Source organism: Vombatus ursinus, unplaced genomic scaffold, assembly GCF_900497805.2.
Source record: "Vombatus ursinus unplaced genomic scaffold, bare-nosed wombat genome assembly UNPS02015024.1, whole genome shotgun sequence".
Classification (NCBI taxonomy): Eukaryota; Metazoa; Chordata; class Mammalia; order Diprotodontia; family Vombatidae; genus Vombatus; species Vombatus ursinus.
In genome coordinates this window covers 615718-631236 of record NW_020954802.1, presented here as the reverse complement: position 1 = coordinate 631236, position 15519 = coordinate 615718, and the positions used below count along the sequence as shown (strand labels likewise).

The window sequence follows — 15519 nt, the reverse complement described above, 5'->3', positions numbered from 1 at the left end:
AAGGAAGAAGAGAGAAGAAGGCTCCCCTCTCCAGGCCAGGCCTACTCTGGAGGAGGCAAATAACTTGTGCCCATATCTATCCCTAGATTAGTCCTGCCAAGGACTAAAGTCTTGCCTTTAACATACTGCTCTGCATTCACTGAATCTGGGAGGGACACATTTACATTTCAGTCTAGGAAATGGGGAGGACCAGGCACCCAGTTCCAGCTCTGGGACTTACTAGTCACATCACCTCCCTTAGACCTCAGCCTCCTTCTCTGGATGAGATGAGCTAGCTCCAAAGCTACGAACCTGTAAAGTCACTCTAACTTTCTGAGCCTCAGCTTCCTCCTCTGTAAGATAGGGGGCTTGGATTCAGTGACTGCTAGGGGCCTTTCCTGTGTTGAGCCTCCTGCCCTTTGCATATGAAGGATTATTAGTAGAAGGCAGAGAAAGACACCTTCACATACACAGGTCCGAAATACTCAGCTGGGAAACAGGTAGGAGAGCCACAGAACTTCATGGGGAGCAGTCCCAACCTGGGTACTGCCAGGGGCCAGCCTGGAACTTCTGAGTTGTCTTTGACGTTGGTGCTTTCGAGGGGGCGGAGCCAAGATAGCGGAGGGAAAGCAGTTGACTTGCTTGAGCTCTCCCCCAAGTCCCTCCAAATACCTATAAAAAATGACTCTAAACAGATTCTAAAGCAGCAGAACCCACAAAAAGACAGAGTGAAACAAATTTCCAGCCAAAGACAGCCTGGGTGGTTGATTGGAAAGGTAGATCGCGCTGGGTGGGGAGAGGAACACAGTTCAGCATGGGCGCGCAGGCCACAACCCTGGAGCAGGCCTCAGAGGACTGACATTGGTGCTTTCTATGATGTCCTTGTTGTATACAGTTATCCCTTCCACATTGTGGAGGTCAGGGGCATTGGTGCTCCCCCCCCCCTTCCTGCCCCGTGATCTAGAAAATCTGCGAAGAATTTTTTGGCCCTCCCTTCATACCAGAAGTTTGCATTTTTTCTTTTTCTTTTATGAGGTGTCGATATTATATAATACTATACATATATTCTATGCATTTCTGAGTTTCTAAACTTTTTCTGTGTTGTCTGCTGGCCTTCACATGTTGTCTGCGGCTTCTGCAAACCCCCCCCCCCAAATTCCCATTTAATTTCTTTTTTTTTTCCCCATTTAATTTCTTATGTCGACCTGAGATATCTGGAAGCCACGATGGGGAAAGTGGCGATGTGGAAGCAATAACTGTACTCTATTGCTTGTCCTGGGTCCCTCCATCCCCCTCATGGTAGCATTCTCCAATGTGGCTGTCTTTGGAGTCCAGGCCCCTTTGGGCAGGTGGAATTGCTAAGAACTACAGAAAACAAAACAATCCTTCATACCTATTATACTCTGCTAAGAGGTAAGCACAACTTGGTGATGCTGCTGAACAGAGACATGCATTCATGTGAGCTCTAGACTGCCCAAGGAGCTTACAAGGTCCAGATCTGGTGGGCCAGGCTGTGACTTGGGCCTGCACAGTCCTTTGGCTGCAGCTGCATCCTGGTGAGAAGTGACATATTTACAGGAAGTATCACCTGTAGGGCAGCCAGATGTTAAGTGACCTGGCCAGGGTCATCCAGCTAGTAAGGGTCCGGGGTCATATTTGAACTCAAATCTTCCTGATTGCAGGCCCAGTGCTCTCTCCACTGTGCCACCTAGCTGCCTCAATGACATTTCATTGCACATGGTTGATCCTGAGATTAGACCTCAAGTCCCGGGCTCTCTCTTCTGTTTTGTGTTTCTTTCCCTGAGCCCAGATCACTGGGCTCATTCTAAGACATGGACATTTCTAGCGCTGGCTGTACCCTCAGGACTCTGAGACATCATTAGGTCCTGAGTCAGTGTTGGCTGTCATTTCTCGTCAGGATGATGCTGCAGCCAAAGGACTGTGCAGCCCAAGTCACAGCCTGGCCCACCAGATCTGGACCTTGTAAGCTCTTTGGGCAGCCTAGAGCTGACGTGAATGCATATCTCTGTTCAGCAGTCCCACCAAGTTGTGCTTACCTCCCAGCAGAGTATAATAGGTATGAAGGGTTGTTCTGTTTCCCGTATTTCTTAAAAAGCTTTTGAATCTTTTGTGTTTTAAGAATTTCTTTTGTGGTAGAGGAAATAAATAGCTGTCTATACCTAATCTCTATTTTGCACACTGAGTACGTTTTCCAGACAGAACTTTGTCAATTCCTTCCAGGTAGACATGAGCCATACCTAAGCTTCCTTTGTTTTCCTTTGTTTTATAGGCTTTTTTGGGGGGGGAGGGCAAGGCAATTGGGGTTAAGTGACTTGCCCAGGGTCACACAGCTAGTAAGTGTCAAGTGTCTGGTCTGAGACTGGATTTGAACTCAGGTCCTCCTGACTCCAGGGCCTGCACTCTATCTACTGTGCCATCTAGCTGTCCCTTGTTTTATAGGCTTCCATTGGAATTCTAGTCTGAGGTGAGTGTATAATAATCCAGCAAGTATGAGAAAAGTCAGATTCCTTCCCTTTGGGGATAGCCTGCCCCAAGGATGAATCTAGGCTCTCTAGGATTTAAGAGCTGAGGCCCACAGGAGCAGCTAGGTGGCTCAGTGGATAGAGCACTGACCCTAAAGTCAGGAGGACCTGAGTTCAACTCCAGCCTCAGACCAAACACTTGACACTTACTAGCTGTGTGACCCTGGGCAAGTCACTTAACCCCAATTGCCTTAAAAAAAAAAAGAGCTGAGGTCCACTGTGAAAGGTCTTGTAATGAGTGGCAAAGAAATCAAAGCAGCTCAGCAAAATGAATCAATAATCAACCAAGTGTGACAGAAAATACAAAGTTCTACACTCAGTGCCCTCCTCTACAAAGAAGGGAGGAAAACCATTTTCTCATCTCCCCTCCAGGATCAAACTTGGCAATTCTAATTGCATTAGTGATCAACATCTCTGTTTTTGTTCTTTCCATTTAGATTGTCATAGTCACTGGGCATATTGTTTTCCCTGGTTCTGCTTATTTTGTACAGTATCAGTTCAGATAAGTCTTCCTATGTTTCTCTGAAGTCTTCATATTTGTCATTTTCCAGTGTAGTAATAGTTCATTATATTCTTGTACCCCAGTTTGTCTAGTCATTGTCCAATCCATATGTTCTTTCAATCAATTAACAAGAATTTATTAATAATCTGTGTGAACATCCCAAGAACTCATGGAGTCTGAATGCAGATCAAAGCATACTATTTTAGCTTTATTTTTTTCAGTTTTTCCCTTTTGTTCTGTTTCTTCCTGTACAACATGACTAACATGGAAATATGTTTTACATGATTACACATATGTAACCTGTATCAAATTGCTTACAGTCTTAGGGAAGAGGGAGGAGAGGGAGGAAGAGACATTTGAAACTCAATCTTATAAAAAAGATGAATGTTAAAAATTGTCTTTCCATGTAATTGGAAAACATAAAATACCATTAAAAAATCTATGTGATCCAGGGCAAGTCACTTAACCCTGTTTGCCTCAGTTTCCTCATCTGTCAGATGAGCTAGAGAAAGAAATGGCAAACCACCCTAGTATCTTTGCCAAGAAAACCCCAAATGGGGTCACAAAGAGTCAGATGTGACCAAACAACAATAAGAGAAAATGTGATAGGTAAACAGATCAGAAGGTGGAGACAAGTGAACTGAGTTTTTGTTGTTGTTGTTGTTGAGGGCAATTGGGGTTAAGTGACTTGCCCAGGGTCACACAGCTAGTGAGTGTTATGTGTCTGAGGTCAGATTTGAACTCAGGTCCTCCTGACAACAGGGCCAGTGCTCTATCCACTGTACCTCCTTGCTGCCCCTAGTGAACTGAGTTTTGAAGGAAATGAGGGATTTAAAGAGGTGGAGATTAGTAGGGAGGACATTCCAGATATGGGGTAGATAGTCTGCAAAGGATTAGATTTGAAAAAACCACAGTTGGGAGTGGAATAGAGATTCAATTACAGAGGAATTGCCCTGCGGCAGTGAGGGCCCAAGTGAGATTAGATAACACAACTTTATAGTTGTTTCTCATGATTTCCTGCTGTTCCACTCAGTAGCACATGAGTAGGCAAGAAGGAGGCAGATAGTGCTGGGTTGTGATTTGGCCAGGCATGAAGCATCTGTGGGACAAAGAGGAAAGGCATTTGAGAGTACAATGCAACACTGAACTGAGTAACTAGTGGGTCAGGAGATGGAGAAGGAAGGGAAATGAAACCAGAGCCTGGGGAAATACTGAGGGGAGAGGGGGCACTGGCAGTCATGAGGAGGACAAAAGATAGTTTTAGGACTGGTGAGGCATAGGGAGAGATGGAATGACAGGAGATTATGATGGGATAGAGAAATTTCTGAATTCTTGATCGTGGAAGTGGAACACGTGTGAGTGATGGGGAGATGCAGGGTTTCCTTGTGTGCCTGAGATGGAGCAAAAGCATAGGTCATGGGAGTTCAGTAGACTGAGGAACTTAGAGGAAAACACCAGCATGAATGTCAAAGTCCTCTAGTACACAGTGTGGGTAGAGAGGAAAAACCATGACCCAGATGCTGAGCTCTTTGAGAAAGGAGGGAAAATGGCTTGGAAGCTGGTAGATAACTGCCACTGTGATGTGGACTGTGTGATGAATCTGGACAGGGGAAAACTCAAGGGACGATTGGTTACTGAATGCTGGGGCCGGAGGGGGATTGGAAAATAGCAGATGGGAACAAGGAATAGTCTGACTTCCCTTCCAGGACACGTTAATCTATGGTATTCTCTTCATTGCCTCCTGGTTCTGCTTCTGACTTTCTGGTCTTCCACCTCCCCTCCAAGAAACCTCTTCATCCATCTATGACTCCACAGGGCCTGCCTTGCCTGGGCCCTTCCATATTGCTGCAGACAGGCACCCTGAGGCCACCTACAACTCCACAGAGCCTGCCCCAGCAACCTCCATGGCCCCACCACCCTTTTCCTGACACATACAATTGCCCAATGCCTGGGTCAAGCCAGGGAGAACCTCAGTGGACAATGATAACCTACCTGAACTCATTCCTGGACTTCAACAAAACAGCATGCCTCCCCTCTTTTAGAGCTCCCTTCTCCCATTAGAATTAGAAATTAGAATGCTCCTTGAGGGCAGGGTCTATCTTTTTGCTTGTATTTGTATTCCTAGTGCTTAGCTCAGTGCCTGGCACACAGTAAGTGCTTAATAAATGCTCGTTGTTTTGCCCTGCCATGCATATTATGGTCCAGTCAAACTGGTCTTCTTACTGTTCCTCAAATAGCATATCCCCACCTACCACCTAATCTTTGTACTTGCTGTCTTCTTTTTTCTTTCTTCCTCAAAAAAAAATTGGGGGGGGGGTGGTAATCAGGGTTAAGTGACTTGCCCAGGGTCACACAGCTAGTAAGTATCTGAGGCTGGATTTGAACTCAGATCCTCCTGACTCCAGGGCCAGTGCTCTATTCACTGCATCACCTAGCTGCCCCCTCCTTTTTTTTAAACAGATAACCGTCTTTTATTGTGTACATTTCGAAGTGATTTCCCAATTTCTTGTTTCACAGAAAACATTACATATATGTTGAAAAGCTGCCTTGCTCACTAAATAAAAGAAATCATTCTACCAACTTATCCAGGAGGCCATTTCATCTGACATCCTCCAAGGACATGCAGATGGATATGATAGTCAGATTCCCCCCCCACCCCATCCCATTTGCACCTTCATTGATCACCACTCAGTCTCCTTTCTTCAGTCTCAGGCCAACTGCACTTTTCTTGCCAACAATTATTAAGTGCCCAGGAAGATTTTCATTATCCTCTCCTGCTACAGCTGGATAATACATTGCCAAGAGGTGAAAACATGATTCTTCATCAGTCTTCTGCAGTCATAATCGGCCGTTACATTCATCAGATTCCTTCATTATTTCACGGTTCTTTGTCTTCACATTCTTGTATTCACTGTAATTGGTTCTCCTAGTCACTCTCTGGGTCTCAGTTTGCTGTATCAATTCATACAAGCCTTCCCAGTTTTCTCTGAATCTTTTCCTCAGTTCTTTTTTCTTGTTTTGTTTTGTTTTTGGCAATTGGGGTTAAGTGACTTGCCCAGGGTCACACAGCTAGTAAGTGTCAAGTGTTTGGTCTGAGGCCGGATTTGAACTCAGGTCCTCCTGACTTCAAGGTCGGTGCTGTATCCACTGCGCCACCTAGCTGCCCCCCTTAGTTCCTACAGAACAGTAATGTTCCATAACGTTCAAATACCCTGATTTGTTCAGCCACTTCCCAATGTGTGTGTGTGGGGGGGGGGCACCACTTTTGTTCCCAGTTCTTGGACACAACAAAAAGAGCTGCTATAAATATTTTTTGTATGTGTGGGTCCTTTTCCTCAATCCCTAGCTTCCATTAAGACTCAGATCAACAAAGAAAGAGGAAAAGGACCCATACTTACAAAAATATTTATGGCGACTCTTTTCATAGTAGCCCTAAATTGGAAACTAAGCAAGGGGAGGGGGGATTCCCACCTATTGGAGAATGGTTAAACAAATGATGACATATACATTATTGTTTTGTAAGTAATGAGGAAATAGATATGGTTCAGAGGAACTGAGAAGATCTGTTTGATATGATACAGAAAGAACAAAGTGGGCAGAATTAGGAAACAATTCTTACAATTATAACAAAATTTTGGAGAAAAAACAACTTGGAAATGCTTTAGGATTTGTATCAGTTATATGATAAGATAGGAGGCCAAGAGATCTCCTTGCTTCCTGTGGGAGTGGAGATAGGCCTCAAATGCAAGCCTAGGCAATGTGAGGATTTGTTTTGCTGCACTATGGGGTTTATGATGAGGAGCCTGGTTTTTTCTTTTTTTTTTTAAATAAGAAATACCTCCATGTACCTGTTTGTTTTTCATGTTTAAATATCTCCCTTTTATCCCTGGGCTCCCTTGCTGGGATGGATGGTGTCTGGTGGTTCCTCTAGCCCCTCATCCCAGGAAAAAATGAAAACAAAAACAACCTGGGAGTTTGGGAATCAGGAGACTGTGTGCACTCGGCGCCCTTCCCTCTCTCCCCAGTTCGAAAATGCTGCATATTATGTATATGTCTATATGGCATTGCAAGCTTCTCTGTGTAGGCCTCATCACATGGAATGAGCTGGAAGGGGTTGGGAGGCCTGGGTTCCAACCCCCAGCTCTGCCACTTTCTGTGACCTTGGGCAAGTCTATGTACCTCAATTTCCTCCTCTGTACAATGGGAATGGGTGTGGGGACTAATGGGGAGGGGTCCCTACCCCTCCTTACCTCACAGGCATGTTTCAAGAATAAATGGGATCATGTGTGAAAAAAAAATCTCCCTTGGTTTCAGTCTCATAATTTACATGAAGCCTTTCTGAATGCCCCCAGCCCCAACCCAAATCAGCTTCTATCTATTCCGTATATGCCTGTGTAGTAGGGGAGGAGAGGAGACAAGTTGGTTCTTTTTTTTTGTTTTGTTTTTTTAGGCAATTGGGGTTAAGTGACTTGCCCAGGGTCACACAGCTAGTAAGTGCCAAGTGTTTGGTCTGAGGCCAGATTTGAACTCAGGTCTTCCTGACTTCAGGGCCAGTGCTCTATCCACTGTGCCACCTAGCTGTCCCTGATGAGTTGGTTCTTGATCAGGATCAAGGCCTAGGATATAATCACAGCAAGTAAGAAGCAGATAAGGAAGAGGTCTAGTTAGCAAGCATTCATTAAGTGCCTGCTACATGTCAGGCACCGTGCTAAGTGCTAGGAATACAAAGAAAAGTAAAAACAGTCACTTCTCCTCATGGAGCTTACACTCTAATGGAGAAGATAACCTGGAAATGAGTGTGTACAAACACATAGGATAAATTGGAGTTTATCTCTGAGGGAAGCCACTAAGATTGAAGAGGACAGATAAAGGCTTCTGGTTGAATTGAAGGAAACCAAGGAACTAGAAGGAAGAGATAAGGAGATAGAGATAGAGAGAGAGAGAGAGAGAGAGAGAGACAGAGAGAGAGAGAGACAGAGAGAGAGAGAGAGAGAGAGACAGAGAGAGAGAGGTGAAGTATCTTGTGCAAGGAACAGCTACAAGGTCAATGTCACTGGATGGCTTTGATCAATGGGGCAGCTGAATAGAGGATGGGCAGGAAACGAAGCTAAGTGGCTTACCTAGCAGAAATACTGTACCTGGCAGGACCAGTGTGGGGATTCTATGTGAAGAGAAAGGCAGGGAGGCCTTGAAATATAGTAGGATGAGTTGTCTTGGCTGCATGAGTGTCTCTCCACATTGAACTTGTTTGTATCCCTCCTACCAGTAAGGCTGTGTATATTTGTGGGAAATTTTTATGGTTTATGAGGGAGAAGATTTCTAGCTATACTTCTTACTAGACCATCTTAGTAAATATTGCTTTGAGTTGTTTGTGTCTTCTGGTTGATTGTTAAGGCAAAGCTCACCAGTAAGGGGCTTGTGAGCTATAGTTTTAGGAGTTAGGACCCATAGAATGCTATTTGAATATAGAGAGGAAGTATGTACCTGGTACATAGTACCATGGTTCATAGCAGGCACTTTATAAATGCTAGTTAACTGACTGAATCCTATCTCAGGGCCTTACTAGTCATGTGATCCTGGGTAAATCCCTCATCTCATTGAGAGGACCCTGTAGCACTTTCTACATCTGCAATCAGATTACTGGTGAGGACTTCATCATCCCCAGAGAAGCTCTCTTCCTTTCGGTCTCTGCACTGGAGAGCATTCTAAACTTCATTTTGCTTTGTATTAGTGATTTGAAACAATCTTTTATATGCATCATACACCACTTCTTTTTCACCATTCGTTGTAGGTAATAGCTTACTACTGAACACTGCATGTATGTCCCCCTATTTCATTCTTACTATCCTGCAACTGCATGGAACAAACTGGACAATAAACATTTTTCATTCATTTGGTTTTGATCCCATGGAGATTGTGGAATTCCATAATTTATAGCATCATTAGGGGAATATTGATATTCAAAAGAAGGCTTTTTTTTTTTTGCAAGGCAATGGGGTGAAGTGACTTGCCCAGGGTCACACAGCTAGTAAGTGTCAAGTCTGAGGTCAGATTTGAATTAGGTCTTCCTGAATCCAGGGCTGGTGCTCTATCCACTGTGCCATCTATCTGCCCCAAGATGCCAAATTTTGTATTGTACTGATTGTGGCTCCATGATATTTGAATTGTTTCTTTATGGCTGCTTGCAGTATTTTCCCTTTAACCTGAAGCTCTGAATTTTGGCTCTAATATTCCTTAGGGTTTTCATTTTGGGATCTCTTTCAGGAGGTGATTGGTGGATTCTTTCAATCTCTATTTTGCTTTCTGGTTCTAGGATATCAGGGCTATTTTCTTTGATAATTTCTTGAAAGATGATGTCTAGGCTCAGTTTTTGATCATGCTTTTCAGGTAGTCCAATAGTTCTTAAATTATCTCTCCTGGATCTATTTTCCAGGTTAGTTGTTTTTCCAATGAGATATTTCATATTTTCTTCTATTTTTTCATTCTTTTGGTTTTGTTTTATTGTTTCTTGATGTCTCATGATGAAGTCATTGGTTTCCACTTGCCCAATTCTAATTTTTAAGGAATTATTTTCTTTAATGAGCTTTTATACCTCTTTTTTCATTTGGCCAATTCTGTGTTTTAAGGCGTTATTTTCTTCAGTATTTTTTTGTGCCTCCTTTACCAAGGTGCTGACTCTCTTTTCATGATTTTCTTGCATCACTCTCATTTCCTTTCCCAATTTTTCCTCTACCTCTCTTATTTGATTTTTAAACTCTTTTTTGAGCCCTTTCAGGAATTCTTTCTTTGGGCCTGTGACCAGTTCACTTTTTTTTTTTTAAAGCTTTGCATGTAGTTCTTTTGACATTATTATCTTCTTCTGAGTTTGTGTTTTGATCTTCCCTGTCAACATCATAACTTTCTATGGTCAGGTTCTTTTTTTGTTGTTTGGTCATTTTCTAGCTTATTTCTTGATTCTTAACTTTATATTGAAATTGGGCTCTGCTCCCAGGGTAGAGGGGGTCCCAGGCTTCAGGCGTTTCTTGCTGCTGTTCTCAGCACTAGTTTTGGGGGTCTGTAAATTTTCAGTTTTTCCAAGGTGGTATAATCTAAGGAGAGGTGTGTTTGCTGCTCTCCTGGTCTGGGCTCTGGCTTGTGAGTGATCACAAAGCACTCTCCTTCACCCTGGAACTGTGACCAAGGCTGCTGCATCCCTGCAGCCTCAATCATTAGTGAGCTAGTGCTCCTCCTTACCCTGGGACTGCAACCCAGAACCACTTATGGGCCATGCAACAGAGTCCTGCACCCAGTGCCAGCAAAGGGTCCCCTGTAACTTCCTTCTGACTGGTTGTCTGACCCCCTTACTATCTATGGGTCGAGAGCTCCTGAAGCTGCTGCTGAACTGCCTTCAAGATAGTGAGATCAGTGAGATTTTTTCCTGTTGACCTCCTAAGTTGACCTGGGCTGGAAAATTGTTTCACCCTGACCTTTTGTTGGTTGAGGGATTGGTTGGAATTTGATTTGAGATGTTATTTTGAAATTTTCTGGAGGGGAATTTGGGAGCACTCAGGTGAGTCTCTCCCTTTACTTCACCATCTTGACTCCTCCTTCCCCAGCTCGCAGTCCAACTACAGAGTTTATACAAAATCTGTGTACTTCATGGGCTGCCCATCCAACTGCATGGCACACACTGGACGATAAGCATTTTTCATCCATTTGGTTTTTCCCATGTGCATGTGTTAGGCTGATTCATTTTGAGTGGCCCTGTAGCCAGGAGCATCTGTTACTAGGGGCATCTGGAGGACCTTGCCATCCTCAAGGAAGTCCTCTTCCCTTTGGACTCTGCAGTGGACACCCTCCATGATAGCAGTGGACATTTTGAGCAAGCATATGTCCCTCTGTTTATACTTAGATGGATACTGATAATCAGAGGATTGTCAAACAAAATTATCTGGTGTCACCTTAACACACCCTGAGAGACACGTGGTTTGAAGGAGAGAGCCCTTATAGACTGAAATGCTCTTTGGTAATCAAACAATAAACATAATTTGGAAAGGCTCATTCGACCTCACTCTGTCATTTTGTAGGTAAGGAAACTGAAGCCCAGAGAGACCAAGGGACTTACCCAAGCTAAGAATGAAGCAGAGCTTGTATGTTGGGAAAATTGTATTCCGTTTCTTTCCCTGGCCAGCCCAGCTTTTTGTCTTCTCTAAAAATGGCTCCTAGAGGCAGTCCCCTTATCCTCCTGCATTATCTAACTATGATCTTGCCCTTAAGGAGTGAGGAGGACTTGGCAAAGCAGATAGGATTCTCCACTCCCTCCTACCCCCATCTTCTGTATAAGGGTATGATCAGGTGACAATGTCCCAGAGCAGCATAGAAGGCAGCAGGGGGTTATAGAACCATAAGAGACTGAGTCCAAGCCTCTCATTTTACAGATGAGGAAACTGAGGCCCAGAGAAGGAAAGGGACTTGTTCAAGGCAATACAGGTAGTAAATAATATTGCCGGTATTTGAACATAGGTCTTCTGTCTCTGAAGCCATTGTTCTTTTCCTTGTACCAAATCCAATTTTTCCCTTTTATGTGTGGGCATTAAGTAGTACATACCAGTGAAGGAGGTGACTTGCCTGAGATGACATTGCCTGGTTTCCAGCATCCTTGGAAAATGTGGGAGGAGTGGGAGAGGGGGAGGGAGGGAGGGTTACAGTGTGTGAAATATGAGGGAATGAATGCCCATCCTAGGTAGAGCCACCCAATCCCAAATGCAGACTATGCTGACTAGAGCCGAGCTATGCTTCTGGGTGGAATAGACAGGTTCACTGTCTTTCCTCCCCATTTTGGGGCTTGGTTGTGTAGAGAGGATGCAGAAGGAAGTGGGACCGCCAAATCCTTGAGCTGAGTGGGATCTCAAAGTTCATTTAGTCTCATTCCAACAGGAGCACGACTACCCCCCTTTACACCATCTCTCCAGTGAGGAGGAGTCCCTGACTCCCAAGGTGGTTCTCCCTCCCCACTTTGGGGCATCTCCTGCTTGAAGGCAGGGAGATGGATGAGATGACCTCTGCTGGTGGTCTGGCAGTGAGGAGGACCCCTTCCCCATCCACGTGCTCAGGAGAATCTCCTGACCCTTCGGAGTCAGGCAAGATAAATGTGATTTTCCCCCATTTGAAAGCTATGGAAAATGAGGCACAATAGTTTCAAATTTCTTACAAATATTGCACGAAAAAATGTGGTGAGAGTAGGAGTTGTGGATAGTCAGATCCCTGTTCTGCCAGTCACTTTTTGCATTATCTTGGGCAAAGCCCTTCGCCTCTTGGGGCCTCAGTTTCCTCTGCTGTAAAATGAGGGAGTTTGGTTGTGTGATCTCTAAGGCCTGCTCTAGAGGTAATAGTGAGGAAATCCCTGTGGGGAAGAGGCTTGTCCAAATTCACCCAGTGAGTGAGTCAGTGACTGAGCAGCTCTTAGACACCAGGTCTCTCTCCTTGAAGGACAGCCCTTTTTGTATGGCAAAGGACAGCAGTGGGGAGGTTAAGGGAGTGAGGTGAAAGAGAAGGCCAAAGGCTGTGGGGGTAGGGTGGGAATGTTTCCTTGCTGCTCTGTGGCCTAGGCCCCCACCCCCACCCCCTCCTTCTACCTGCCTTCAGGCCACTTCCCCTTCTGGGCCAGTGCTGAATTAGACCTGGTCCTGCCCAGCTGCCCTGGGTGACTGAACTGCAGGGGAGCTTTGGGGGGCAGTAGGAATGGAATGGAGCCAAGTGGAGGGTCGGGGCTTAGTGAGAGAATATTTTCCATGAGTTCTGAAGCTACTGAACTGTGGTTGGCTTTCTGCCACAGGCTCTGATCCTGCTGAGATAGGAGTAGAGGAGCCGGAGGAGGCTGGGGGTGGGAAATTGTTAGTCATCCCGGAGCACCCATGTTGCCTTTGGCTTGGTGGGGGCCACCCCTACAATCAGAACTTCCCTCTCAGCTGGACTCCAGTCTGTTTCCCAGCACTTCCAGGGATCTCTGCTTAGCTAATACTCAGAGATTAAGTGGCTTTCCTTCCCGGGGAACAGAGGTACTTTTAGCATCTGAGTGGCATTCTAACTTGGCCTTCAATGCCATTTGAATAAGTCAATTTTGGATGGTGGAAACTTAGAATCCCGGGGCATGCATGAAAATGGCCCTGACCTGAGTATCACTTGACCTAGCTTCTTTCTGTCCCTAGCTGTGCTATTAACTTGCTGTGTGACTTTGAGCAAGTCCCTTTGCCTCTCTGGGCCCCAACTTGCTCACTTCTCCAATGAGGGTCTTGGCCTCTGAGTCCCCTTCCAGTTTCCAATGATGGGAGAATGTGTGTTTCTATGGACATATGTACTGTTCACCTGGGGCCAACTCCAGCTCAGTCCAATCTAAGTCTCAGGAGGAAGAGATGAAAGAATGGCAAAGGTCCTGGGAGATGGGCAGCAGGGGGTGAAGCCTGGTGGGTGGGAGGTACGTAGGGTTATAGTCCTTTGAGGTGGGAGCAGCTTTCAGCATGTTGGGCCAGCAGGATTGAGTCTCTCCTTCTTGTTGCTTCCTGGGGGGTGTTTGGTAACTCTGGCAAGGAGAAGGTTGATTGGGGGTGGGGATGTAACCTACTAGTCCCTAGGAAAATAGCAAGCCCATCTCCTGCTCAGTCACTGGACAACAGTGTCCTCAGGACTTTGGAGCAGGTGGTGGTATCTGTTGGATATCTGTGTGTGTGACCCTGGCTGTTTTAGGTCCCTCCCCCTTCCTTTTTCCCTCTCTCCTGGTAAGTAAGCATAAGCAGAGGCTGGAGGTGGGATTTGTGGTGAGGGGTGGCTGCAGGGGAAGGATTGAAAGCAAAGAATGGGAACCGTGCCCCCTAGGCCTGACATCAATTTCCCTTCATTTCCCTCCCTCACACTCTTAGAGAGGAAAAAGAAAGAGGGGAGACTGCTCTGGGCCCAGAGGCATTCAAGGCCCCTAGGAGACTGAGGGCTGGGCTGAGGTCCCACCCTGGCCTCACTGAGCACCAGGCATGCCCATCAAAATGCCTCTTGCGTCCAATCTTCCCATCTCTCCCCCAGGCCTTCGTATCCCAGCAGCAGATGAAGCTTTGCTGATCTGGAAGATTAGGTGGATAGGGTCTGCTGGGAGGGAGCAAACCTCAGCATTTGGTGGGAGGAGGATTGGGCCCTTTTGGGTTCCCCCACCCTCCCCATGCCATTCGCCCCTTTCTAAGCCCCAGTTCTTCTATTCCCACCTTCATGCTTCCCTTGCAGCAGATAAAGGGTTAAATTTCCCTCTCTCCCAGTGGAGGGGCAAGCAGATCTGTTTGGGGGACCCTCCCATTTCTCAGGGAGGGAGGCAAGATAGGAATGGGGCCCTTCACAACAGTTCCAAGATACGGTCCAGCAGGAACTCTAGGAAAGCTGGAGGGGGTGCTGAAAGTGGGGAAGCCTGGGGCGCATCCCATCTCCCATTACAGGCCTCTTTAAGGGAGCAGCCTCTCAACAGCCTGGGTAGATGGGGGTGGGGAGACATAGGCAAGTTCTCCCCTCCCCCAGCCCACAGAGAACAATCTCCCGTCCCTATGCTGCAGCCTGCTGGTGGTCTGAGTAATTGCAGCCCGACCCTGGTGGGGCCAATATTGGATGGGGCTTCCTGGGGGCCTTATCTGAAGACCCTGGGAATGTGCTTCTCCCTTTCCCGTGATCCTATCTTCCTTGCATGCTCCAGGGGGAGAGGCAGGTCATGCCTTCTCCTTCTTAATCCCCTTACCCTTCTCCCCCCAGTAACCAATCAGCATCTGGGCTCTCCACTGGAGATGTAATGTCTGTGGTGCCTTCAAAGCAGAGAATGTCAAGGCCCCTTAGGATGCTAAAATCCCTCACCTCCACCCCCACCCCCCAGAGAAGAAAGGAGGAAAAAGCAGGGGAATCCCACCTTCCTTGATCCCACCCTTCCCCCTCAAGGTGGTTGACTCCCTTTTTCCCACCAGAGTATTGGCATGTACTGGGCGTGGGGCATGAATGGAGACTTTGGGAGTGTATTGCCTGGGAACAGTTCTTAAGGGGGGGGGAGTAGGGGTTAGGGAGGTGAAAGTAGAGGAAAAAGTGCCAGGTCCGGCCAGGGAGGAGAAGGAGGCAGAAAGAGCTAGGGGGGAAACTATTCTTGGGATTTTCAGAGGGGACTCCCCTTGAAGTAAAGGGAGAGCCTCAGGTTTAGGGGTGTGCTAGCTGTTTTCCTTCCTACTATGGCTTCGCTCTGCTAAGTATAGGGAGTTGGGGCATCCCCCCATCGAGGGCATCCCCCCCCATCGAGGGCATCCCCCTCCTCATTGAGGACATCCAGGCCAATTGCCCCTCTCCTCACAACCTCACAGCTGCCCCTTTCTTCCTCCTCCCTCCACAACATACAGCCATTTTAACACCACCTGGCACAGGGTGGTCGTGGCGGCTTCTAGCTCCATAGGTATCTTCTGGGCTGCCAGAGCTGGCGGGGGGGGGGGGGGGGGGGGGGGGGGGGGG

General features: G+C 46.4%; 1 protein-coding gene across 1 annotated transcript in view; it reads right to left on the bottom strand.

Annotated features, from left to right (window-relative positions):
• The window catches only part of AVPR2 (arginine vasopressin receptor 2), a 26804-nt gene that overhangs the window by 5041 nt on the left and 6244 nt on the right, over positions 1-15519 (bottom strand). Inside the window, exon 5 of the mRNA XM_027845804.1 lies at positions 15426-15484. Within this exon, the coding sequence (XP_027701605.1) occupies positions 15426-15484 (59 nt within the window). The remainder of the gene's footprint in view (positions 1-15425; positions 15485-15519) is intronic.